Source organism: Nelumbo lutea, chromosome 1, assembly GCF_056320005.1.
Source record: "Nelumbo lutea isolate HS-2025 chromosome 1, American lotus-T2T, whole genome shotgun sequence".
In the NCBI taxonomy this organism is placed as follows: Eukaryota; Viridiplantae; Streptophyta; class Magnoliopsida; order Proteales; family Nelumbonaceae; genus Nelumbo; species Nelumbo lutea.
In genome coordinates this window covers 217,692,609-217,719,863 of record NC_142684.1, presented here as the reverse complement: position 1 = coordinate 217,719,863, position 27,255 = coordinate 217,692,609, and the positions used below count along the sequence as shown (strand labels likewise).

At 38.5% G+C, this 27,255-nt stretch overlaps 1 protein-coding gene across 13 annotated transcripts; it reads right to left on the bottom strand.

Annotated features, from left to right (window-relative positions):
* Window positions 1-1,244: 1,244 nt before the first annotated feature.
* On the bottom strand, window positions 1,245-26,532 carry LOC148881033 (rsm22-cox11 tandem fusion protein 2, mitochondrial-like). 13 transcript variants are annotated; one of them, XR_016104728.1, is made up of 10 exons: window positions 26,381-26,448; window positions 25,379-25,644; window positions 25,207-25,280; window positions 24,993-25,087; window positions 11,739-13,239; window positions 11,491-11,574; window positions 10,156-10,236; window positions 9,899-9,982; window positions 9,695-9,790; window positions 1,245-1,923 (listed from the first exon to the last, which is right to left on the bottom strand). XR_016104728.1 is itself a non-coding variant. In XM_088963262.1 (9 exons), the coding sequence occupies exons 6-9, from the start codon at window positions 10,165-10,167 to the stop codon at window positions 1,528-1,530; spliced, it is 447 nt and encodes a 148-aa protein (XP_088819388.1). In that variant the 5' UTR covers window positions 10,168-10,236; window positions 11,491-11,574; window positions 24,993-25,087; window positions 25,196-25,280; window positions 25,379-25,644; window positions 26,381-26,532; the 3' UTR covers window positions 1,245-1,527. The 13 variants fall into 13 exon arrangements, 8 of the variants coding, with proteins under 8 accessions (XP_088819388.1, XP_088819385.1, XP_088819382.1 ...); XR_016104730.1 differs by lacking the exon at window positions 11,739-13,239 and having other exon boundaries at window positions 1,245-1,782; window positions 1,865-1,923; XR_016104729.1 differs by lacking the exon at window positions 11,739-13,239 and having other exon boundaries at window positions 26,381-26,446.
* Window positions 26,533-27,255: the final 723 nt, after the last annotated feature.

Sequence of the window (27,255 nt, the reverse complement as noted above, 5' to 3'; positions counted from 1 at the left end):
TAGGCATCAATGGTCCGAATTTGGATCGAAATCAATCTAAATTAAAACGAATTTGAACAAATTTGACAGTCCAGACATTTATTTAGACCAGTCCAAAATATTTATTGGATTGGATTGGACATGGTCAATTTATAATAGACTCACATTGGACTAAATCGGATTGGACCAAATCCAGTTCAATTGACGCCCCTACCCCAATGGAGTGGTAGCAAGATTTGAATTCGGATTAGCTGAACATTTTAGCTGTTCAGTGGGTTGTGGAACCAATGATGAGGTTCCACACCAATAATAAATTCATGGGCCCCATAACCTTATCATTGGTTCCACAGCTCACTGAACAACTAAAGCGTTCAGCTAAACCTTGCCCGCGAGATTTGATCCCAAGTTAACAATTGAGCCACCATTAGTTAGACTGCCTAGGTCTTAGAAGTGTTGATTTGGTTAAACAAACTTAACCCATATCTGCCCCAAAATGGGGCAGGTTTTGTAAATTCTAGACTCTACCCACCTCCCTAACCTCACAACCCGTATCTGCCCCAAAGTCCACAGCGAGTTGGATTTTGAGAATCAAAACCCTTCCTCACACATGAAAATGCAAAACCCTCCCCACATTCAAGGGTAAGGTGGATTGTAATTTTCTATTATTTTTATTATATATAAGCAATAAATAAATAAAATAGCTCAACTCAACACCTAATATATAAGATTTATATGTTTTTTATTAATATATACAGGTCGAGGAGGGTTGAATTTAACCTAATCCTACTCTACCTGTACCCATACAGATGAGTAGGGGCAGATACCCACCGGATAGAGTAGAAATTACCATCCCTAAAAATAAATGTATTAAACTATTAATAATAAATATAAATTCTAGAAAAAAGAATCTATGCGGCTGTAAGGACATGATACTGGAAGGTAAACTGTGAACTGTTTGAGAACTACCTGCACTTGATGAAACGCTAACATGGATGTGGGATTAAAAAAAGTCATTGCCATGCTCCCATGTCCCAACTCCCAAACAGCCAAAGTTTAGTGCAACGTTTGCTTTAAGTTTATTTTGACGAAAAGTAACTTTAAAAGATCATCTGTAACAATTTTCTAATTTTTATTATGCTTTAAATTTTTTAATTGGACCAAATTGAGTGGTCGAACAGGACAGTAACCACTCAACCCGTGATCCAGTAACAAAAAAACGGTTTTCCGTCAATTGAACCAAATTGACGAAAAGTAACCACTCAACAAGCTGTCAATTCCCTCTTTTTCTCATTGATAAATTAATAAATAAATAAGTCCAAAACATGACAATCATACGACTGTCTAATGTCATGAGACTCATGACTCAAACAAAAGAACTGAACAAAATATCAACATCAATTAGCTTCAGAACAATAAACTATCTGTACTTGGCTTTTACATCACATTTCCACACATTGAACAGCCATCAACAACAGAGAACATTACACCTAGAAGGGCCACAGATCACCCCAAAGAGACCTACGAGCCTGTCGATGTAGGGTAGGATTCTTACTCTGTGATGACCACATGCTCAAAGGACCCCTCTGAGCCATCACGTTTGGTCGATCGACAGACATCCATTGCCACTTGTTTGCCCCTCCGAACAGGAGTGAAAATAATCCGGCCCCAACCACTCCCTAGATCAGCATGAGCTGCTTCCTCTTCTTCATGCTCATCTATCGCATCAGTCTCTGTAATATGAATCATAAGAAACTGGGTCTTCGTCGTATGGAATATCCTCATCCTCTGACTCGAATTGGTCCTCTGTCAGGGTTAGCATGCATCCATAAGCAATTGACATAAAACAGGCACATACCAAAGTCAATCTCAAGATCTTCAGGATTACGTTTAGCGTGTTGTTCCTTTAAAGTATCAAATTTCATGCCATCAAGTGGCCAAAGCACCCTGTTACAAAATGATCAACCGAAACCAAAATATAAATAGTCAGCTTTCAACAGCCAAGTTTTGTTTTTTGGATCAGCAACAGAAAAATCTTTTATTAATTAGAAGAAAGATTTACAATAATATGAGTAGCCTCAGCTACCCTATGAACAGCCAAGCTTTTCTCTCCTCTTTCCCCTTTTTATGACTAAGCAAAGAAGACATTGATACTTCAGCTAAAAAGTTAATGGAATTTTACATCGATATAATACTTGTTATAATCATCTTTCTTTTTTATTTTTAAATATGCTCAAGCAGGATAACCTAATCAGTCTCTATATATGTTTTGTTAATGTCTATGGTAGTGATCCATGTTATAATCATGGACTGACAACCGGAGCATATCATTGGATCAACGGTAGTTGATGAACAAGCATGGTCTGAGGAGCTAATATCAATATATAAATTAGGAAGAAATCAACAGGTTATGTTGAGCTACAACAATTGGCAGGTCCTTAATTAAGTAAAAAGTAAAACAGGGGAAAGAAACTTGAATAACACTCAAGTCTAAAATACAGTCATGCATGAAATAAGTTGGCCGAGATGACTCATTGAAGTCCCTGAGCAGGGACATCATTCTTCCAGTTCCGGTGTAGAACTAATACCTCAGCCCTCAAGGAGTCTCTCACTCCAATTGGGCTAGAGAACAAAGCTATTACATGACCTCTCTCATCACTTAGAACCCCCCCAATACCCAAAGGCCCTGGATTCCCCATGCTATTGCCATCAAAATTTAGTTTGATAAAACCAGGAGGTGAAGGGTTCCAATTGAGATTCAAAGCCTTCTTTTTTTTTTTATCAATAACACCATCTTCATTAAATTAAAAGAAAAGAGGGAATATGGATACAAAAGGGGAGATAAAATAACTTAGCTCCCCAACAACAGAAAACAAAGGGAATGCAAAGAAGAAAGATTAAAAACTAGCCCAAAAAACACTCCCTATTGACTCCTTGCTTGGCCAACCTATCTGCAAATGAGTTGGCACTCCTCTTCACCCAACTATACTGAATCTCAATGTCCCTACCCAGCCATAAGAACTGTTTTTTTTTCATTGTTAAAGTTCCACAAACCACTATCCTCTGTCTTCAACCAACTAACCACCACCTTCGAATCACCTTCTAGGATCAAACGACTAATATTTAATTCCTTTGCTCTTCGAATTCCTTCAAGCGCTGCAAGGATCTCAACCCTAAGAGAGTCACCTTCTCCAACAGGGCCAGAGAATAAAGCAGTAACAGTCCCTTCCTCATTCCTGAAGACTCCTCCAATCCCAAAGGGCCCTGGATTCCTTACACTGTTGCCATCAAAATTCAGCTTTATAAAGCCCGAGGGGGGAGGGGACCAAAACGGACAAAGAGTCCTCTTGCATCTAGCAATGGAAGCAATCTCTTTCCAATTTCTTAGCAAGTCATCCACAGGAAAATCTGAAAACAACTCCATAGATTTTAGCCAGTGGACAGCCCTTAAAAGGATTCGATCTAACAATTCTTCCAATGTTCTTTCCTTGTTGGAAAAAATGCGTGAGTTTCTTTCTTCCCACAATGACCAGTATACCGCTGCCCTAATACACCTCCACATAGTCTTCCTTCGCTTCCTAGGCCAACTGAAAAAAGGAGAAAACAAACCTTGGGCAATCTCCGGAGGATACCAAGAACACCCAAAACGGGAGAAAACCCACTCCCAAACAGTTTTAGCAGCCTTACAAGAGACCATGAGGTGGTAGCCAGATTCCCCATCAGCTTTACAAAGAGCACATCTATTAGAAAGTAGACAATAGTTGGGTCTCTTTCTCTGAAGTAAGTCTAAAGTGTTGATTCATTCCAAGAAAATTTTCCAACAAAAAAAAACAATCCGAGGAGGAATAGGCCTACTCCAAATTTCCTTTACTGGAAAGGACCACCCAAAGGGGATAAGAGGTTGAGTTAAGGTTTCAAAGAAAGAAGCACAAGAAAAGGTACCAGAGCTAGAAAGGGTCCAAAATCTGGTGTCTTCCTTAGCAGGGTTTAGGAAGACAATCTCAAGGGAGGCTAGCAAAGTTACCAAACTATCCATGTTTGTATCCCTAATTGCCCTACGCAGGCCAAGGTTCCATCCAAAGCCAGAAGTGGAGGCTGAAGGGACCAAGAAAGAAGATATGGATTCATTTTTCAAGTTTGATAGAGCATACAAGGAAGGAACTGGTCCTTCAAAGGAGAATCCCCGACCCAAAGTTGTTCCCAGAATTTTATTCGGTTACCAGAGTTTAGACCATACCTGATCCAAGGGGAGAAAACTGGAAGCAGATTGTGAATGGATTTCCAAGGAGAAGCAGCTGAAGTCCTTGCCAAGATTCCAAAATCCCAGCCATTGTCTTCCAACCCATGAATGCTAGCCACAATCTTAGTCCACAATTTATCCCTTTCCAATGAAACCTCCACAACCACTTCCCTAGTAGAGCCATATTCCTTTTCTTGAAATTACCAATCCCAAGACCTCCTAGTTTTTTACACCTAGTGACCACCTCCCAACTCACCCTATGATCTCTCTTCTCCTCTCCAGGCTATCAGAGAAAGTTCCTTATTAATTTTTCCAAAGGATTTGAAACCTTTGAGAGGATCTTAAACAATGACAGATAGTAGACAAGTAGGTTAGCTAGGGTAGACCTAATGAGAATGACTCTCCCACCTAAAGAAAGATAATTTCTCTTCCAGGCCGCCAGCCTCTTCTCAAACTTCTCCACTACCGGAGCCCAAAAGCTAACACTCTTAGGATTATCTCCTAAAGGGAGGCCCAAATATGTCAAGGGCCAGTCCGAAGTTGCACAACCTAGCTCACCTGCAAATTCCCTTAGGTCCCTTTCGTTCACATTCACTCCCGCCGCACAACTCTTATCAAAATTTACCTTGAGGTTAGATATCTGCTCAAAGAGTTGTATTGTCAACTTTAGATTCCGGATCCAATTGAAGTTCCCTCCTTCACAGAAAATGATAGTATCATCTGCATATTGTAGAAGAGTTAAGGGAACATCCTCCCTTCCTACTCTCCACCCTCTTATCAAATTCCTCGAGTCTGCTCTATGGATCAATCTCCCAAGCACATCAATAATCAGGGTGAAAAGAAATGGGGAAAGAGGATCTCCTTGTCTTAGACCTCTCAACGCAAGAAAGAAGTCAACCACAGTCCCGTTCACCAAGATAGAATAATGACAAGTCCTAACACAGTCCCAGATTCACTTACACCACCTGTCTCCAAAACCAAAACTCCTCAACACCTCCATCAAGAAAGACCAATCAAACAAGTCATAAGCCTTCTCCAAATCCAATTTGCAAACCACTCCCTTCTTCTTTGACTTCCTAAAGCTCTCCAAGCTCTCATTTGCAATGAGAATCTGATCGATGATTTGTCTTCCCTCCACAAAAGCGCCTTGGTTGGGTGCAATAATAGAGGGGAGCACCTTCTTTATCCTGAGAGACAGCACCTTTGCAATGATTTTGTACAAGCTAGTCACCAGACTAATAGGTCTAAAATCCTTTGGTTGAGAAGCATCATTCTTCTTTGGGACTAAAGCAATGAAAGTTGAGTTCAAGCCCGAGTTTATTACACCCCTCCTATGGAACTCCTCAAAAACTGATCTAAGATCATTCTCCAAAATATCCCAACAATCCTAGTAAAAGGCCATTGTGAACCCATCTGGACCTGAAGCTTTTGTCCTATCCATTGAGAATATTGCTTCCTTTACCTCCTCCATATCAAACCTTTTTTCTAACCACTCTCCCTTCTCTGCACTTAGAGTCGGCCTATCCAAATTAGAGATGAAATTCTTCTTTCTCCTCCCTTTTGCCACTGAATGGAAAAACTTTGTGTTTCTGTCTCCCTCCTTTAGCCACTTACACCTGGATTTTTGCCTCCAACTAGTTTCCTCCTTAACCAAGATGTCCTCCATCTGCCTCCTCAAAACCCATCTCAACTTCCTTTCTTCCTCTCCAAAGGAACCTCTCTCTTCCTTCAGGTCCAAATCCTCGATTTGCTCCATCAAAACTTGTTTTCTCTCTTCTAATCTTCCAAACTCCAGCCTATTCCACTCCTTTAATTGTGATTTTAAGTATTGGAGTTTCTTGTGGAACCTCATTCCCTCCCAATCAACTACCGGATTAGCTTGCTCCCACCACTCTCTGATCTTCTCAATGAAACCTGGATGAGTCAACCACATGTTTTCAAACTTGAAAGGGATAGGCCCAACTCCTCTTAATTCCTCCTTGACCAACATTATAGGCCAGTGGTCTGAAGTCTTGGGAGAGCTCTAGAGGTAATATTGCCCCAATGTCTCCCTTCGGATTCAAAGCCTTCTTCCTTGAGACTGAGCTAGCAACTTCTTTCCACTTTCTTAGTAAATCATTTGTTGAAAAATCTATGAACTCATTCATTGTCTTCAGCCAATGTATTACCCTCATATGAATCAACTCTACCATATTTTCCAAACTTCTCTCATTTTCCGAGAAGATCCTTGCATTTCTTTCCCCCCATAATATCCAACAAACAGCAGCTCTCATGCATCTCCACATAATTCTTGATCTTTTAGTTGAGCATTCAAAAGAAGAAGAGGAAAACAAGCTTTGTAGACTAGTTGAATATGTCCACCTGCACCCAAATAAAGAAGCAAACCAATCCCAAATATTTTTTGTCAAAACACAAGATATTAGTAAGTGGTACCCAGACTCACCAGCAGCTTTGCATAAAACACACCAATGTGGAGATAAACATCTATTGGGTCTTTTTCTTTGAAGTAGATCACCTATGTTGATTCTTTTAAGGAAAACTTCCCAACATAAGCTCCCAACCCTCAGAGGTATAGGTTTACACCACACTTCCTTAACAGGAAATGACAATCCAATAGGAATTTCTGGATGTATCAGGGCTTTAAAGAAGGATGCACAAGTAAAGGATCCGAAGGGAGACAAAGTCTAGATCCTACTATCTGTCTTTGTAGGCTCTAGAAAAATCCCATTAAGAATGGAACTCTTCTCAAACCCAAGTTCCATGCAAACCCGGAATTTGAACTCGAGGAAACGAGGAAACTGGTAATTGGTTCATTTTTTAGGGTGGAGATTGCAAATAAAGCCGGAAATTGATCTTTCAAAGGGGTCTCCCAAACCCAAACATGTTCCTAGAACTTTATGAGATTACCCGAGTGCAAATCATACCCGATCCAAGGAGAGAAAAGAGGCAAAATATCTTGGATGGATTTCCATGATGATGCACTTGTAGCCATAGCCAGAATCCTAGAGTCCCAACCATTCTCTGCAAGCCCATGAATACTACAAATTATCTTAGTCAAACCGCCATAGCCATTTCCTTAGCAAAGCCAAATTCCTCTTCCTTATATTCCCAATGCCTAGCCCTTCATCCTACTTACTCCTACACACCATCTCCCATCTAACCCTATGATATTTTTTTTCCTCCCCCGACTCCCACATAAAGTCCCTTATTAAGTTTTCCAATTTGCTAGCCACCCCTACAGGCACCTTAAAGACTGAAAGGTAATAAATGAGCAAATTAGCTAGGATAGACCTGATTAAGGCGATTCTTCCTCCAAGAGATAGGTAGTTTTTCTTCCAAGAAGCAAGTCTCTTTTCAAACCTCTCCACTACTGGAATCCAAAAGCTTCTTTTTTAAGGATTATCTCCTAGAGGAAGACCAAGATAAATCAAAGGCCAACTCAATACTCCACAACCCAAAATATTTGCACACTCAAGGATCTCACTTTCCCCCATATTCACACCTACAACACAACTAATTTCCAGGCCTTTTTGCTATTTCTTCCCTCAAGAATGAACCAGTCTCATCCTTCCTTGTTCATTCCATTTCACCTTTTAGGTTTGGTTGGAATTTAAGTTTGAGAAGAGGTGTTAGGGACACAAAATTCGCATGTACTATAGCCTTACTATCTATCCTTGAAGGGGTATTCATTGAGCCTTCTAAAACAAATAGCAGAATCTAGACACTCACTCCCTCGAGTTCCTACACCTGTGCCTCCTTTTTCAAAGCATTGTTACCCTCTCATCCTGTTGGTTCTTCTTTCCCTGTTAAAGAAGTGTGGTGTCGACCTATACCTCCTAAGCTTGGGAGGTTTTGTTGGAAAGCCTTCCTAGGAAGACTTAATACAGGGAATCTACTCCAAAGGAAAAAACCCAACAGCTACTTGTCTCCTCACTGGTGTGTTCTCTATAATTCCGATGGTGAGTCTGAGTACCTTTTACTAATATCTTGCCAGTTTGTTAAAGCTATTTGGGTATGGTTTACTTCTCTGTTTGGATGCAGGTTGATCCCCCCTTTGAATGTTCCAAGCTTGTTTTCTTCCATGCCTAATTGGCCAACTAAAAAGGCTAAAATCATGTGGAGGTGTGGTAGAGCTGCAATTTGTTGGATAGTGTGGGAGGAGAGAAATTTAAGGATTTTCTCAAATAGAGAGAGAAGTGGAAGAAATCATGGAGATCATCCACATTAGGATGATACAATGGTTGAAAACATTGGAACTATTCAAAGTGTTCTCAGTTGATGAGCTGTTAAGGAATTGGAGGGAGATTGCAGATTCAGGCTTAAGTAGAAAGATCTTAAAAGCTTGCTGGACTCCTCCACCTCTTGGATTCACCAAACTGAACTTTGATGGCAGCAGCATAGGCAACCCAGGGCCTTCCAAAATTGGGGGTGTGGTAAGGGGAGAAACAGGGAACTTGTTAGCCATGTACTCTGGGCTGATTGGGGTGGGAGACTCATTGAGGGCTGAGATTTTAGGAGCTATTGAAGGGATACAAAGGTTAAAGGAAATGAATATCAAAAAGGTGATTATAGAAGGTGATTCTGAAATTGTGGTGAAATGGCTAAAAGAGGACAGTGCTATGATGTGGAAATACAGCAATGAAAAGAGGAAGAATAAGTGGCTAACCAAGGACATGGAAATTCAATGTAAATGGATAAAGAGAAGTGCAAATGCATTGGCTGATGGTCTAGCTAGGCAAGGGGTAAATAGAGACACATTATTTTGGGCTGTTTTGTAATCACTGCATGGTCAGAAAGTTTCTTGGGTAGCTGGAGTTAAAGACTTTTTAGCTCCCTCCCTTTGTAATCCTGATTTTATATCATTAATAAAATTTCACTGTTACTGATCAAAAAAAAAATCTGAAGAAAAGGGAGAGGTTCCCTAGATACAGCCACAATATCATAAATACTCGTTTAGTAAATCATGGATCTCACATTTTTCTCTCTTTTTTTTTAATCCTTTCCTTTTAACTTTAACTGGTTAAAATAATTCATTAATCCATTAATCTGGAACCAAATAATATGTATAAAGATCAGACAAAATGGACTTGAGCTACAAACTTGCCTAATTATATTAGAGCTTTTGTGAACTTAGACAAGAAAGTTCTAACAATGTTTATAACAATCTTGGGGGGTTCTAGAACAGGCTTTTAACATTCATAGTTTCACCAATGGTCATAGCTTTATCTAGACTCGGCTCTTATGTATGGATCAGATACAAAGACCCCAAATCCCAAAATACCAGCATCACTAGAATAGGTTAGAGAAGCTTAGCAACAGAACAAACAATGACCGCAGTATTATAATAGCTGCTGCAAGTTGAGGCCATTATGCAAGACACCTATAAAAACTAATGATGAAGCACTTTTCCAGGCCAAAGTTTGAAACAAGAACTCACCTTGCATATTTACCATAGGATAGTTCTAAACAAGAACTCACCTTGTATGCACGTTGTGAAGATGTCCTCTCTAAACGCTGAACAAAATGACAATATTTGCTGCTATTCTCCAATGGACAAGGTTCATCATGTGGGCACTGCAATTGGAACACTGTTAAAACAAGGCAGCTTACCAAAGGCATAACTAAAAGTATAAATAAATAAACAAGAAGAAAACATTAAGATAATGTTGATATGAAACTCACAGGAGCTACTACAAATGCACCACTTTTGAGACCCACCAAGTCCTTTGAAGCCTCGTTACATGCATCATCAGATTTGTGGCATTTCTTATGAGCCATAAACAAATAATTAATACATCAGATAAAAGATCCTTGTGAAGCATAACAACTCAAGTTACGGGAGCAGGTTGCAAAAAGTTTAGCAGTCCTATCACATATTTAGATTAATCCTAAACAATGATTATACCCTAAGAATAATTAGAGGGGAATAATCAACTTACCCTCTTTGTCATCCATAAGATATGAGATCACATTTGAGATATGATGTTAAATCCATGTGGTGTTCCTGGCTCAATCAAGACCTAGCCAAGATTTGGCACTTATTAAAGAAAACAAGTAAACAAGGAAATATCATCCAATGCAAAAGTTTAACAATAATCCACCATTACTAATAGTAAGTCATCTCATCCAAAAGGAACGTAGACCAACTTCTAAAATATTTTTGCAATGTTTATTCCTCCACAGTCCACATTCCTTCCACACCAGGTATCACGTCAACAAAATCTTACACATGCTTCCAAAGTTCAAAGAGTTAAATTACATGTACCGTGAACATATAAGGAATATGGGTGATCTTTCAAACAAGTTATAATTAAAGATTTTTTTTTATTGGAAACGGTAACTTTCATTAAGGATATCAATTAATTATATACACTGTCAACCACTCAAACAATGAGTTTTGACCCCAAAACAACTTCAAGAGTTACGGTACAGCCCAAAAAAAGTTTTCCCTGAAGGTCCCCTGCTTTGCCAAGCTATCTGCCATAGAGTTGGCTGACCTCTTTACTCATTTGAAAGCTACTCCAGCTTCCCTTGCCAAGCATATCATTTCCCTTAATTGCTGTCTAACATTCCATACCCCCACCATCATTGTTTGCAGCCACCCTATTAACAGTTTAGAATCCCCCAACTCTCAAAGAGTCTCCCATTCCTATGGGGAGCGTCACCATTCTGCCCTCCCCATCCCTGAAGACTCCCCCAACTCCGGAGGGTCCTGGATTACCCGTGGAGCTTCCGTCGGAGTTTAATTTTACCCTTTGTTTGCAAAGTCTGAATACTTTATTTGCAAAATTCTGTCATTTAAAATGTTATGTAGTAATCAAAAGCAATAATATGCTTATGCAAAATATTATCAATATTTTCATAATATCTTCCTTTCTATGAAGTTGGAAAATTAAGGATGGCCTCCATTTCAAAGCAAGGAATTTCAAAGTCCTTAAATTTAGCTAGCAGTGCATGGGTAGAGATATTCACTTCGAGCACCTAAACAAGATGAAAACGTAGCAATAGAATTTTTTCAACCCCCACACCAGTTCTAAAAAGAAATTAGATCCTTTATTGTGCTTTGGGACGCAAAGCAGCATTGCACTTGAAGATTATATAACAATATAAGTTCAGACAATAAAATGCAATAAAAATAAACAATCCAGGTGGAGCAGCGTAAGGACACATCATATACTTGGATAGTTGGATAGCATGGTACAGAAAAAGTGAAACAATAAAATAAATATTAATTAATTCAGGGCTTGAAATACTTTTAAGCTTGAAGATTATACCAGCACATCTCATGTAAGATCCCAAAGTTGGCGAACCATAGTAATTCTGTCCTTCAGTGATGGCACCTCCCCAAGCACATAGGACTTCAGCAAAATCAAGAAAAAAGGGAAGGATGCAAGATTTTATTGGTTGTAAAGAAAAGGTAATAGTGAATTGAAATTTAAAACCACCTATGAACCAAAATTTATTTTTAATATAAAAACATAACAGAATTTGTAGCAAAAAAGAGCACAATTTAGAAACAAACCAGAAAATAGCCTCCCTTTCTCCAATACAATCAGAAGCTCCACAGCATCTCTAACGTAGTCCAAAATGAATCCCCAAATTCATTTCTTTGAATGTTAGCAATGTCCGAATGAACTTTGACATAATTCATGATCACTATTCCAATCATTGAGCATAATTCTTCTCAACTTTCCCTAGAATCTTCAAATATTCTTCTGATCATGTCCTTCCAAATGTGCCAACAACAACAAATGGCATATGGAACACAACTCCAGAAAAAAACTTTGCTTTCTTGCTACCTTGAATGGAAAGTTTGATGCAGCTCAAATATGGAGATAATGTAAGAAAATTTTGCTCAAAGAAATAGGAAAAGGAAGAAGAGAATTGGGTAGAACTTTATTAATCAGAGATGGATTACAATATGAGACAACAAGATTGGGGACTCACTCACCCAAAGAGAGGACTCTCTCAACTCTCAAAGAAAACTCTAGGCTTCTCCAAACAAAGGAAAGAACTTGATGCCTCTAGCTTGAGATTACAAAACTTTATATAGAGAATAAAACTAGCTGTTGGAACATTAAATGAGAAGCTAGTTGTTGGAGAATTAAATGCAAAACTAGTTGTTAGAGCATTGAATGAGAAACTAGCTGTTAGAAGTTGTTGGAGCTTTTAATGAACTAGCTGTTAGAAATCTACTAACAATTAGGCATATGATTCTATGCTTCTTGGAGCATGATTGTGGACTGCATCAAGGTTATATTGAAAAAATCGTGTTGGATTATCTAGGCTGCCAACCTCTAATATTAAAGAATGAGAACAAGAAGCTCCAAAGAAATCTGGAAAGCTAAGTGAATTTCTAAATTCAAAGAGGGAACAACAGTTGCAGAGATCATGGTATTTAGGTTTTATTTTTCCATTTTTTTGGAATTCATAGTAGTATTTACGCCTTTAAGGCAAAATAAGTTACTTCATTTCATAATCAGCAACAACATTCAAGAGATTTTTTTTCTGTTTTGATTGGTACAATCAAAAAGCGTTATTAATAAGTGAAAAACTATAGGAATCCCACTTCATATCAGTGCAGGGTCTTTCCTAATGTAAATGACTTCAAAATAATTCCCCAACCAAGTAATTTTTATGAAGATATTCTTGATGAATTACTAAGTGTTGAAACAGAGACACCTGAGTTGGGTCATAGAGATCAGTCACATACATATGATCAACTACAAAGCCTAGAATGACCGTTGGCATTACCCAATGTTGGTACAAGTTATCTGGGGTCAAGATTTTACAATTGAACCAAACAAGCCCCTTAACTACAATGAGAGAAAACTATTCAGAAATCCATGGCTAAAAAACATGTTTAAGCAATGGTGTAATGATTAAACCATCACCAACAAGTCATAACTAGTCTTTCAAAAAAAGACTAAACAAAAGGTCATGCTCTCTATCAGACTTCTCAAGATTTTGAGTTAGTGCTTGAATGCTGTCATAGCTGTGAATAAGGGGCAAGTCCTTCAGATCTGTGCAAACACCAACATAAATGTATTAGAATTTCATTAAACCAGCTCACATGATCACAAGTTCATGACAATGCCGGCAGAAAGTTGGATAGTATCCAAATAAACCACTGAAAGGAAAAATGAGATTAGTTAGTTGTCAAGGAGCTGCCTATGGAACAAAAATCACAAGGCAGGTGCCTCATTATAATACTATTGCTATGGCTGCATCATATTTGCAATTTAGAATGTATGTTGTACATTCTATTGAAATTTATATATTAAATAATTAAATACTTATATTACATTATAATGCTATTTTGGAAAATGTTGAAACTAAGGCTGCGTTTGGAAAGGAGGTAAATACAAATTTGCAGAGTGTAAATTAGCATTCTACCGGTTTTGAAAAATGCAAACTGGTTTGCTTTTGTATGTTTGATTTACGATCTTCACGTTTGGCAGCAAGATGCAAAACAATCGGTGTGATTTTGCTGGCATTTGGAAACTTACACCGATATAAAAAAGCGTTAGACTGTTATCATACCAAATTTTAAGACCTTTTGACTATTAAATAGCAACTCTTACAACCTGCCCGTTAGAAGACCTCCAACCTACCCAGTAGCCTGCTTGCATCTGTTGTAAAACCAGATACCGGTTGTGGAGAGAGGTTGGGACAAAAGAAAAAGAGATTGGTAGCTTTAGATGATATGGCTTTATGCTCAAAGAGATTGCTGGACTGAAATCCTACTAATAAGTTTGTACTAGATTGGTAGATGTACATAATAAGCAAATAAATGCAAATTAATATAGGAGACTATAGTTTAGATTCCACCAAAAAAAGAAGAAATTGTCAATTTGCATGCATCATGAACAACATGCTAGAAAGAAGTGAGATAATGATTGTTCTCACAACAATATAATAGACATTAATAAACATCATACCATTGCTAAGACCCAACAAAAAAGATTAAACTAAAAGTTAAATATTTAGGATGTAATTAGAGAATGCAAGCATGAGATCTATAATAGATACATCTCAAAAGTTAAATAAAAGACGATGACAAAGAGCTAGCTAGATTTGATTAGTTTAAACCTATGCTACTAGAGTCATTCCCAATAGATTTTGTTGGACTCTTTTCTCCCCCTATTCCCACTAACACACAAGGTACTTAATGTATCAAGGTGGTAGCCTTGAATTCAGGTGGACCAACAATACATGGCATTTCAACTAACACCTCCTATATATTGGAAATAACCGTACCTTCCTTTTAAGTAGCTCTCTTTGTTTCTGTCTATCTTTTATTTCTTCAAGAGTGATTTAAAGTAGGAAATCATTCACAAGATGGTTTACAGCTCCAAGAAAATACTATAAGTCATGGATTCCAGATTAGGCTCTTCTTGTAGGAATACCAAATACAAGCAGCACATATAGAGAGGTATCTTAAAGTGAGATACATGAATTAAAACACACACACACACACACACACAGAATGCTAATAAAATAGGGCATTCTCACAAAGTCAGATTTGCATTTGTCAACATTCATGATGAGGTATCAAGGGATAACCATCTTAATACAAGGGTGTATTATGGATTCTAGTTTTTGTATTTCAACTTTTCAATTCAGCCATCATTTCCCAACTAGGCCAGAGTAATTCTCCAAAGATTGGGAAGTTTAACATGGTCCTGATGGCCAAGTGCCTCCAAAACTCACTTGCCACTTAGTGGATGGAACTCATATATTAAAAATGAGCTTATGTAAATCACACAGTGAAGTTCCTTTCAAATGGATGAAATTCATCAACATATGAAATCACTAACAGTACAGTTCATGGAATGATTTGGCTGGAAAACATATGAAAAGTTCTATCTATGTATGGTGACAAGATTTAGTGGTGTGAGTGGGTGGCTAGAGAACATATGAAAAATTATATATGCATTGTAGTTTCCTATCCCTCATATACATCTTTTAGCATTTACTCCATAGGTACTGTTAGAAGTTCCACTTAGAAATTAGTTCTTGCTAGTTTCTAGCTGAAGTTCTGTGCTTTAAGTGGTAAGAAGTTCCGGTACTCATCAAAATGACCCACTCATACACCAATAACCTTCCGGTTACTAACTAATATTTTCATCATTGAATCCTATTGGAAGGCCTTAAGTGGGTTATCTCTTCAACTCCTAAACATGTCAAAAAATGGTTGGTCCATGATTGTCTCAGTGCTCCTTGCTTTTTTATTAATTGGATATGAATTATATCTGGCCAGTCTCAAGGTATGGAGAAAGTTAAGTCAATTCATCTACCAAAACAAACTTCAGTTGCCTTTGTTCAATCAGTGTCCACAAGATCCATGATTTCTCTAATTTGCCAAGAGTTATAATTGGTCACCAGTTAACAGTTGCCTTTTGAACTCTAAACCATGTATCCTTCAAGGTTCAGTCTCTATCTAATAGGCAGACACCATGACTAGTTGTGACTTGTGAGAAAAACAACCTCCATATTCTTTTGACTCCAGACAGTTCAAACCTAACCAAAATGCAGCTCGTTTAGAACCCAAAAGAAAATTCCAATAAATTGTTTGTTTTCTATATAACATGATGAATCAATAACCAATACAGATGTTGCAATCTGAGTTATTGACCCCACTTGAATACCCATTTCTGTGAAATAACCCACCAGCAGGAGTATATATATATATATATATATATGGAACCCAGACTGGTCTCTGGTTTCCCTAATTTTTTATTGGTTCAACCCAATCTAAATAATTCTAGGCTGCAAGATCTAGTTTTAGAATCTTCATATACAAATCCAATGGATGGATTGGTATCCCTTCCTCCCCTCCCTTGAAAAAAATCTCAAACATTTCCATTTGGAAGGATCTCATATGAAATCTTTGACATTTTTCTAGTTGGCATTCAACTAGTTCTCAGTAAAGAAAATGGCCATGCAATTCTAGATGGACCATCAACAGTAGAAGCCACCAAGAACAACTCAATGTGTTAAATATGGCAAAAGCAACCCCCCTGAAAAATATGGGAGTTTAATTCTTTACTTTTTGTTTGCTAAAGAAAATCAAATTCAAGCTTCTACGACAAGACCATCCTATTACATTCCCAAAGAAATATATTTAAATTTGCCTATGAAATATACCAGTACCAATAAGAATATACATCAATGAACATCAACAACCATAGAGAAATGCATCAACATTTGAATGGAACAACCCAACTTTCAGCAATCACCTAGTAGCCATTCACTGAAACTTGCTGAAGAATACTATACCATAAAAAGCAAGTCAAAGATATCAAAAAAGATGGGAAGATAAACTAAAAACAAAGCAACGAGAATATGTCATTTAGACTTCTCTTAAAATCAAATTGCAACAACAATTGAATGAGTTTGTAACGGTTTGTAGCAGTTGTATATATCGATTTATAAGATCTGGCTAACAACTAATAAATACCGAATACCGATGCTAACACAATACATGATAAATGCAATAAAATTTTACCACGACTATTGATTTCCTATTGTGCCACACGTAAGTATTAACAAAAAAAACAATACATATTGATACTCTGAACTTTTGGGTTAACATCGGATTGGATTGTTGTAGGATCAAATTGTTAATAAACTAATCCAATCCAACAAATAAAGGTTTATCTAGAGTGGTCCAATTCAATCTGATAAGCATAATGGATTATCAAAATCCAATTTAGTTGGATGGGATCTGATCCATTGGCAAACCACCATGTATTAAGGGGCATTAACCAATGTAAATGGTTATGCTTAAACCTGATACAAAATCTAAGACTATGGCTGCATTTGGTTATAGTACAAATTCCATTTGCACTGGTGTAAGTAAATGCATGTGAATGCAAAAGAGTTGAGAGTAAATTCTACTTTACTTTTACTTCAGATTTGACTTCTCTTATTTGTACGTGAGAAGTAAAATGAAGTGGCATTCGCTTTAGATGAAAGAGAAAGGAGGAAGGAGGGTTATTTGTCTAGGCATAAGGTAGGATGCAAGATAATACAAGTAAACTGAAATCGAATTCATGATAAATCCTTATAGTTTCTTGTCTCAAATTAAAATAGAAACTATTTTCATAGAAGCAGTGCATCCTAATCAAAAAAACTAAAATTTCTGCATGATATATCTGATAGAACATCTTACAACTACAACTCGTCAAACCACTTAAAATCTTACGGTATGAACTGTCATAAAAAATATTTATCATCTTTGCAACTACCCTTCCATCTAATAAAGGCAACTGAAATGATGAGTTAACCCACCATTTCCTACCTAAAGAGCCGTTTTGGTCGGACTCCTCAAATCTTAGAAGCTACTATGGATGAAGGTTAATAGTCGTTTCAGTGTGACTCTTCAGATCTCAGAAGCTGCTATGGATGAGGGTAAAATATCCAGTTCGGACTCCTCAGATCTCAGAAGGAAGCTGGTGTGGACGTTTCAGATCGATGTAAACTCCAGGATGTTTGCAAATTTACATCGATAATAGAGGTGTTTTTACATTGTTTCCAAATGCATGGAAGTGTGGACCGGAATGAAATAATGCACTGAACCGGTATTTACCTCCTTTCCAAACGCAGCCTAATGGATCTAAAATACCATCACTTCCATGTTTTGAGAGGAATTTTTTTTAACGGAAATGAAATTTAACGTTATGAATAAGTAAGTCCTCAAATAACAAATGACAATCGGTCATCAGTGATTCAGAATACTTTAAAATTTCAGAAAAAAATTAAACAATAGTCAAGAAGAAGCTCATAAATAATCATAACAATCAACATGATTCAATCAGAAAATGGTTCATTGTTCATTAAGTAACACTTGTTCCTAAACAAGTTTCTACGGATTTTCATCAGAAGAGAACCATGCAAGCAACCAGAAAAGGTATGTTGCTTTGAAACACCCACAAGTGAACATAACAATCAACATGATTCAATCAGAAAATGGTTCATTGTTCATTAAGTAACACTTGTTCCTAAACAAGTTTCTACGGATTTTCATCAGAAGAGAACCATGCAAGCAACCAGAAAAGGTATGTTGCTTTGAAACACCCACAAGTGAATTTATACTTCTTTGTCATTTTCTCCCATTAATTATTGATCCTTCATGTAGTAACTCTATTGCAAATCCACTAACCTCAAACTTGACTTTTCAAAGAACTCAAAACTCTAAAAAAAAAATTCCAAAAAATAATAGAAAATAAAAAAGACAAAGATTTATGTAGTTCAGCCTTGCGCCTAGATAACAGGAGAAATAAACCCAATTTTCGCTATGAAAGAAAATCGAGAACAACACAAGCCTGCTCAAGTTTTTTTCCCAAAACCCAAACCCTTGTACACTAGTACACCCATTTTCACTTACCTCTCTCTAAAACCTGAACAAAAAAGATGCCAAGACTAAAACCAGTCTCGACATGTAAAACCCTCCCATACCTTGTAGAATAAACCCTCATACAAGATAAACTAATTTTCTTTGTCAGTTCCCTGAAGAAATCCTATTTCAGTCAAATAGGAAACCCACCTTTGGAAAGCCGACCAAAAGCAACATAATACATCTTTCTCTATGAAAGTCAACTTATGCACCATGTTTGGATGACACAAAAAATAAGAGATGACTCAATTAACTTGCTCTCTAGTACTTATGGTGCATATAGACACCCAGAAATGGTATAATCCTTCTTAGGCAACACACCAACCTTGTGATCAAGAATGGCATCTTTTTGGAAGCTAGAAATGTAATGCTACACAAGATAAACAAATATAGGCATTCCATGCCATAACTGCCAAATTATCATATGAAGGAGCTTCTTATTCATCACAAAAACTGTAGAGAACACTGATGTGGGCCCCACGGCTGTGGTCCCCTCGGTGTTTGTATGACAGCACATGTAATCTTTGTTAGTTATGTCAGTGTTAGTTGGTAGTTATTTTAGACAGCTTGTTATTTCAGTTTATTATTGTTTTATTTGCCATGTAAGCATTAAGGGCAATTCTGCCCTTTCCTACAACTAGTGAACATAACATATAAATAATGAGAGAGTGGCAGTGGAAGATTCATTCGATCTATCCCTCCTTTTCAAAACCCTTGTGTACTTCTGCTTTCTTCTTCTTCTTCTCCCTCTTTCCTTCTACTTTTCTCAATCTGAAATCCTTTGGAATCCAAGACTGACTGTAGTCTTGATCGACTACTTGGTATCAGAGCCTATCTAGGGTTTCTCATGTGTGTCTAGTCCAGCCGACCACATGAGAACTGTCTAGGACTGGAAGCTTACAAAGGACTGTTCGTTGGCTGATTCTTGGAGGTTACCAGAAGGCTTAGCAGCTGTCCGAAGGCTTGTAGAGTGTTTTGGTAATCAGGAAGAATCAGAGAAGGTTAGGGTTCAGGCCACGATTGAAGGTAGCGATCAGAGTTTTCTGGGTAAGTTTTTATTTTTCCCTTGAGATTGCTGCCAGTCAAGATAGGTTGGACCTATCTAGGAGGAGCGGCCAAACTCTCCTTTATTTTCTCAAAGGCGATCAGTTTTTTTAGGGTTTGTCATTAACCCTACGGCCAGACTTGACTGTGAATCCTTTGGAAGGTGCGACTGAGCACTGTTTATGTTCTCACAAAGGTTTTCCTAACCCTATGATTAAAACCCTAATTCTGCTCAGCATTACATGTTGTTTTCTAAGTGGTTTCTAGACCTGTTTCGGCTTCCGAGCCTGTTTTGGGGGTGAGAACTGTTATCGGACTGATTATATTCTGATTGCTGATTGGTTTCAGATCAGATCTGAACTGATTTCATACAGATTTCTGACTGTAATCAGTTATTTAAGTGTTGTTTTCTATTGCAGTAGCCCTAATAGTTCTTAATTACTGATTCTTAACCAAGAATGGAGTTAAAAATTCAGGGGGAAGGTGTCTTTGGGAACAGCAATTCTGGTAATATGTCTGAGACAGCGTTTCAGATTACAACTGTGAGATTTGACAGATCCAATTACTTGGAATGGGCCCAATCGGCCATGATGGCATTTGGGGGAAGGGGAAAACTTAGCTACCTATTGGGAGATGTGAAAGAACCTTCCAAGGAGGACCCAATGTATACCAAGTGGGTTCAAGAGAACTACTTGGTTATGACATGGCTGTGCAACTCTATGCAGCCACATATCAGCCGAAATTACTTGTGGGCAAAGACAGTCAAGGAGATATGGGATGTCATGAAAGAGACCTACTCCCAACCCCTTAATGTTGCTAGAGCCTATGAACTGGAGTGTGAGGTAAATAACCTCAAACAAGTTGAGAAACCAGTCTCTGTTTATTTCTCTACCTTGAAATCTCTGTGGCATGAAATTAACCATCTGGAGACTTGAGTGGGAAAGTCCAAAAGATGCACAGACCCATAGAAAGCAAGTCGAGACCAATAGGGTATTTGAATTTCTGGCTGGCCTGAATTCTGATTATGACATTGTGAGACAGCAAATACTGACAAGAGACAGTGTGACATTATCTCAAGCCTACTCCCTGGTGCATAGTGAAGAGACTAGAAGAAAGGTTATGATGCAGCATCAATCCTTCCCCCCAGCCCTAACAGCAGTTAAACCTAAGTCTAGGGGTGATACAGAAAGGGACATGAAGAAGGAAGATAAACGGGATCTAGTAATGTGAACATTGTAAGAAACCCAAGCATACGAAAGATACATGTTGGAAGCCGCACCCTCATTTAGTCCCAGCAAAACTAAGGAATAAAAGCGGTAATGCTCATATGGCTGTGAATACCGATTCTGCATCCTCATCGGGCACAAAAGGCACGCCCCTAGATACCTTAGCTATTGTTCAGGCTGCCCTAATACAGTTGGAAAAGGAGGTTGGGAATTCAGCTCAGTCATCTCAGTCACCATCAGCCCCTGCCACATCAGCATTTGCTCATTTAGGTACTCGGGCCTCAGCTTACCATGCTTCAGCTCCAGGTAACATTGAACATTGTTGGGTAATAGACTCAGGTGCATCTGACCATATGACTAACTTGCCATCACTTTTCACTACTTATCATTTATCTTCTGGTAGAGATAAAGTATCCATAGTTGATGGCTCCCTTGTTCCCATTTCTGGCAAGGGTGACATCAAGTTATCTGATACTATCTCCTTATCCTCAGTCTTGCATGTTCCTAAACTTGATACTAATTTGCTTTCAATCAGTAATATTACAAAACACCAGAACTATTCAGTAACATTTTTCCCTGACCGATGTGTTTTTCAGGACTTGGAGACAAGGAAGGTGATTGGGACTGGCTGTGAGATGAATGGGATCTATCTTCTTGGAGAGAGTTCTCATTGGAAAGAGCCTGTGGATAAGAAGTCTTTTGTCTCTCAGTCTATGAGTTCGGTTATGCTCTGGCATAATCAGTTAGGTCATTTATCTTTTCGGTCTTTGAAGAGTTTGTTTCCTACTTTGTTTGAGTCTGTTGAGATGTCAAATTTGAGATGTGAGAGTTGTGAGCTTGCCAAACATTGTAGAACATCTTATTCCTTGAGTAATAAAAGAAGTAGTAATTCTTTTGATATTGTGCACACCGATGTTTGGGGCCCGTATCACATCCCTTCTATGGGGAGGTACAGATATTTTCTATTGTTTGTTGATGACTATACCCATTTTTCTTGGGTCTACCTTATGCGTTCTCGAGATGAAGTTCCCGCTCTGACCCAAAACTTTCATCAGATGATTTTAACCCAGTTTGGGGTCAAAATCAAAATCCCCAGATCTGATAATGCAAAAGAATACTTTGCCAAGCCACTGACCTCTTATCTACTCAATCATGGGGTTAATCACCAGAGCACTTGTCCTCATACACCACAGCAGAATGAAGTTGCCGAGAGGAAGAATAAGCACATTTTGGAGGTGGCTAGAAGCATTATGTTTACCTCCAATGTGCCTATCCGTTTATGGGGTGATGCTATCCTCACGACAGTGTATCTCATTAATCGGGTTCCCTCTCGGGTTCTTGACATGAAGCCTCCATTTACCCTTCTATACCCAGACGAGGAGTTGTTTATTGTTCCTCTTAAAACCTTTGGTTGCACCTGCTTTGTTCAGATTCTTGAACCTCATCATTCCAAATTTGACCCTAAGGCCTACAAATGCATTTTTCTCGGTTATGCACAAATTCAAAAGGGTTATTGCTGCTATGATCCTGTTTCAAGGAGGATATTTGTTTCGATGGATGTCACCTTCTTTGAGGAGGTATCCTATTATCCTAGGGCTTCTCCTCAGGGGGAGAGTAGTGAGAATTTGGGTCTTTTTCCTCAAGGGGAGCGCAGTGAAAGTGGGGTTTACTCATCTGAAGTTCCTTTACCCATTCCATTGAGTGATGAGGGATGTAATGGTGAGGGTTGTCAGAGGGATCAAGAGTTGAAAGTCTATCACAGGCGATGGAGGCAGGTTGATTTCAGTCATCAATAGTCTAGACCAACCCCAGTTCCTTCTGCAGATCCAGATCCAGGTACTACAGTCCCCTTATCAAGTCTAAGACCCACTGAGATACCTTCCACTGTTGCTACTTCCCTTCCTTCGGATGACCTTGACCTCCCTATTGCGGTCCGTAAAGGGAAATGGTGTTGCATCACATCCACAACTCACTGCATTTCCCAATTTCTATCCTATGATTGTCTGTCTCCTTCTTACAGGTCCTTTCTTACTTCCATTGCTGATATTCCTATCCCCAGAACAGTGCAAGAAGCTTTTTCAGTTCCTGAGTGGAAAGATGCAATGAAAGTTGAAATGGATGCCCTTTTGAAAAATAATACTTTGGAGCTAGTTAACCTACCCAAAGGAAAGAAACCGGTTGGATGTAGATGGGTATTTACTGTGAAACATAATGTTGATGGCTCCATTGAAAGGTACAAAGCCCGGTTGGTTGCAAAAGGATTTACTCAGACTTATGGTATAGACTATTTGGAGACTTTTGCCCCAGTAGCCAAGATGACCACTATTCGAATTCTATTAGCCCTTGCAACAAGTTACTCTTGGCCCTTGTTCCAGATAGACGTTAAAAATGTCTTTCTAAATGGAGACTTATAGGAAGAAGTTACATGCAGTTGCCCCTTGGATTTTATGATGCAGAGATAGGTAAGAAGATTTGCCGACTGAATAAGGCATTGTATGGACTAAAACAGTCCCCTAGAGCTTCGTTTGATAGATCCAAACTAGCCCTTGAAAAATCCGGCTATGTACAGGCCCAGTCAAATCATACATTGTTCGTTAAAAGAGTGAACTCTTCCTTGACCTTGCTTGCTGTATATGTGGATGATATTGTAGTGACAGGGAATAATAATAGTGAGATTGAGTCCCTCAAACAGCTCCTTCATCAAGAGTTTGAGGTGAAAGATCCTGGTGCATTGCGATATTTTTGGGGTATTGAGGTTGCTAGATCTAAACAAGGGATCTTTAATTCTCAAAGGAAGTATGTTCTAGATCTGTTGGCGGAAACAAGAAATTTAGGTGTCAAACCTACAAATACACCCATTGAACAAAATCACAAATCAGTGCAGAGGGTGGAGAGCCTCTTGAAGACAAAATTATGTTCCAACGGTTGGTTGGAAAGCTCCTATATCTCTGTCTCACACGGCCAGACATCAGTTATGCAGTCAGTGTTGTTAGTCAGTTACATGCATTCCCCTAGAACTACTCATCTTCTTGCAGTTGAGAGAATATTAGCATACTTGAAGAGATGTCCAAGTAGAGGTATACTATTCAAGAATAATAATCACATGAAGGTGGAGGTCTATACAAATGCTGATTGGGCTGAGAGTGCTGATGACAGGAGGTCTACATCTGGATATTGTGCCCTTGTAGGAGGTAACATTGTCTCTTGGAGGAGTAAGAAACAAAGTGTTGTTTCTCGCTCTAGTGCCGAAGCTGAATACAGATCAATGGCTAATGGTGTGGCTGAAATCACTACTTGAAGAATTGGGTATTGATTATGAGAAGCCCTTGATACTGTATTGCAATAATCAGGCAACTATTAATATGGCTCACAATCCGGTGCAGCATGACAGAACTAAACATATCGAAGATCGACATTTTGTCAGATAAAGGGTCTCATCACAAGAAGTGTGTCTCCCGTATATCACCTCCAACATGCAGCTCGCAGATCTTCTCACCAAGGTTGTTCCAAGGAAAAAGAGACAGACCTATGCAAGTTGGGAATGACAAATATCTATTCCCAACTTGAGGGGGTGTGTAGAGAACACTGATGTGGGCCCCACGGCTGTGGTCCCCACGATGTTCGTATGACAGCACATATAATCTTTGTTAGTTATGTCAGTGTTAATTGGTAGTTATTTTAGACAGCTTGTTATTTCAGTTTATTATTGTTTTATTTGCCATGTAAGCATTAAGGGCAATTCTGCCCTTTCCTACAATTAGTGAATATAACATATAAATATTGAGAGAGTGGCAGCGGCAGATTCATTCGATTTGTCCCTCCTTTTCAAAACCCTTGTGTACTTCTGCTTTCTTCTTCTTCTTCTCCCTCTTTCCTTCTACTTTTCTCAATCTGAAATCCTTTGAAATCCAAGACTGACTGTAGTCTTGATCGACTACTAAAGCAATGAAGCATCTATACAATGATGAAGTATTGCATTTTTTTATACTTCTTTGTCTAACCCATTACATTATCATAATCTGTTCCCATTTTCATACTTCTTTTCTAAGATTTCCTTATCCTATTTCACATCACTATTATGACAACATGTAATGTCATTAGTTACCTTGTAAAAGGCTCTGACCAGCACGTTGCATAGATTTGGACGGCTCTACTAAATTAATTCTCTCCAAAGAACGAGGCCAGATTTCTCGCAATGCCCTACACCATTCTTTAATTAATCAAAAGGAAAAAAATGGAACTTGAAAACTACCAGAAAATGTTGAACTCATATTGATATCGCGAAGAATCATTAGAAAATAATCGAACCAGCTTCTCACCACAGAACCGAACCAGTACCAGAGCCAAAATCCAATACTCTAGCTGGAGAAAATCCCGGTAATCTTCTACGAACCTACAACAGCACCATTTGAACTTACAAGAAGTGAATTTGAATTCAAAACATTAACGAAGAAATAATTGTTTGTATTGTATTTTATTTCTTCATTTTACCTCTCTGAGAACTCTGTGACAGGCAGAGTATACGGCGGGCATCCGAGAAGCAACATAAGCTACAGTCTCGTCGTCTCTGTACTTGAGACCAATGTCACCGTAAGAAGTCTTGATCTTCCATCGTCTTTAGCGCTCCATGGACTTGAGAGGGCCTTCAACGAGTTCCTTTGAAGTGGAGGTGGCGAGCTGGAGATTAACGTCCTTGATTTCACTGAATGACTCAGACAAACTCAATACCTTTCTCTTCATATGGGGTTTCTCTTGTTCTGGGTCGAATTCGAATTCGAAATAACAACAGAATTGAAAATTATAAGAAAAAAAAAGAAAGAGAAAGAAAAAGAAAAAACAAAAATAGGAATCAAATAACTAAAGGAAAAATGATAGAAACAAGGAGAAAGCCTTAATAGGATGGAAAAGAGAAAGGCCTCTAAGGATCTTTTTGATGGCCCTGCGAAGTCGAACAGGAACAATATGTATCCGCTCTGATTGCTTTGCTGCGGATCGAAGAGTTTCGGGTGTGAAAACCTTATGAGCTGCTTCAGGGATCAAAGCCGCCATTTTCAAATAGTTCGGGATATCTACAGTAGGGGACTCGCCAGAACTGGGGGTTTAGTGGTAGGGCTTTAGGAACGGAAGTAAGAAGTAATGACAGGAATTGACCATCACGTACAACCGATTGAAAACTTATTACTAATAAAAATTGATAAGTTAAGCTAAAGCTGAGAGAAAATTCCAATGTCCTCGTTTTCAGATGGAAACAGAGGTTAAGATGCCTATCATGGCGGAAAATAGAGTGACCGGTGTAGGCGAAGTAATCAGGATTAACACTGCCGGCACATACGAGGTCATAGAGGATGATGCGGTAGTGATGAGAAAAATAGGATAGTATGCACCGCCAAGCTGATTAATGGGTGCCAAAGCCGTAGGCGAGGACGAAAATCTTGTCGCCGATACCGGCGACCCTAACAAGGACTTCTAAGAGAGTGTTTTTGTTGAACGGACCTCTGTCACCACGATTCCATGAGAAGCAGTCTTTGGAGAAGATGGGTCACTGTCAAAACTTTGGAGGAAAAGTTTTGAGTACTAACACATTGTATTTATAACGTTATTGAAGAGGTACAAGGAAAAGGAAGGCAATTGAAAAGTCACAATTTAGATTACGTAGTTAGTAGCCGGTGATTCTTAATTTTGAATTGTACCTTTTGATCATACCTAATCAAATCATGATCGTTGATTTTATTAATGGTTATCAACGGTTATCAATTCATCAAAATTAGAATCGTCCATCGCGAGCCACGCGGGTACGCACGAAGTGTGAGCAAAGTGCGCCTTTAAAGCGCCTTATTGCATCACGCGCACATATATTACGCGATATCAAATCCCCATACTCTCATCTACTAATTCTAAGGAGTGTAAATCAACTCCTATTAAATACTGAAAATAAAATTTATAATTTTCTAATGTGTGACAAGTTTAAAATTGGATTTTTATAATAGAAAAACTGATTTTTCAACCAAGTGTATTGGGGCAATTTCTCATGTAATTGATCAATCAAATCCATTGAATTTAATCTCTTATAAGATTAAAATCCATCTTCTTCCCCATCTCCCTCTCTACGGCACTCCTCTTCTGAGTTAAGCTTCTTCCCCTCTTCTCTTCCTCTGCGGCAGAAGAAACAATTAGAGTTTAATCCCCTTCCGTCACGACCAGTTATAGTTAGGGAGCCTAGGTATAGGATTTGTCTCTCTCCCCCAAAGAAGACAACGAAGAGTAATCTCCCTCTGGTGAATGATTTCTCCAATTTATTGAATGGACGAATATTAATTAATCGAAGGGGGTTTCGCACGATCTTACGCTTCTGCTTATCAAAAAGGAGA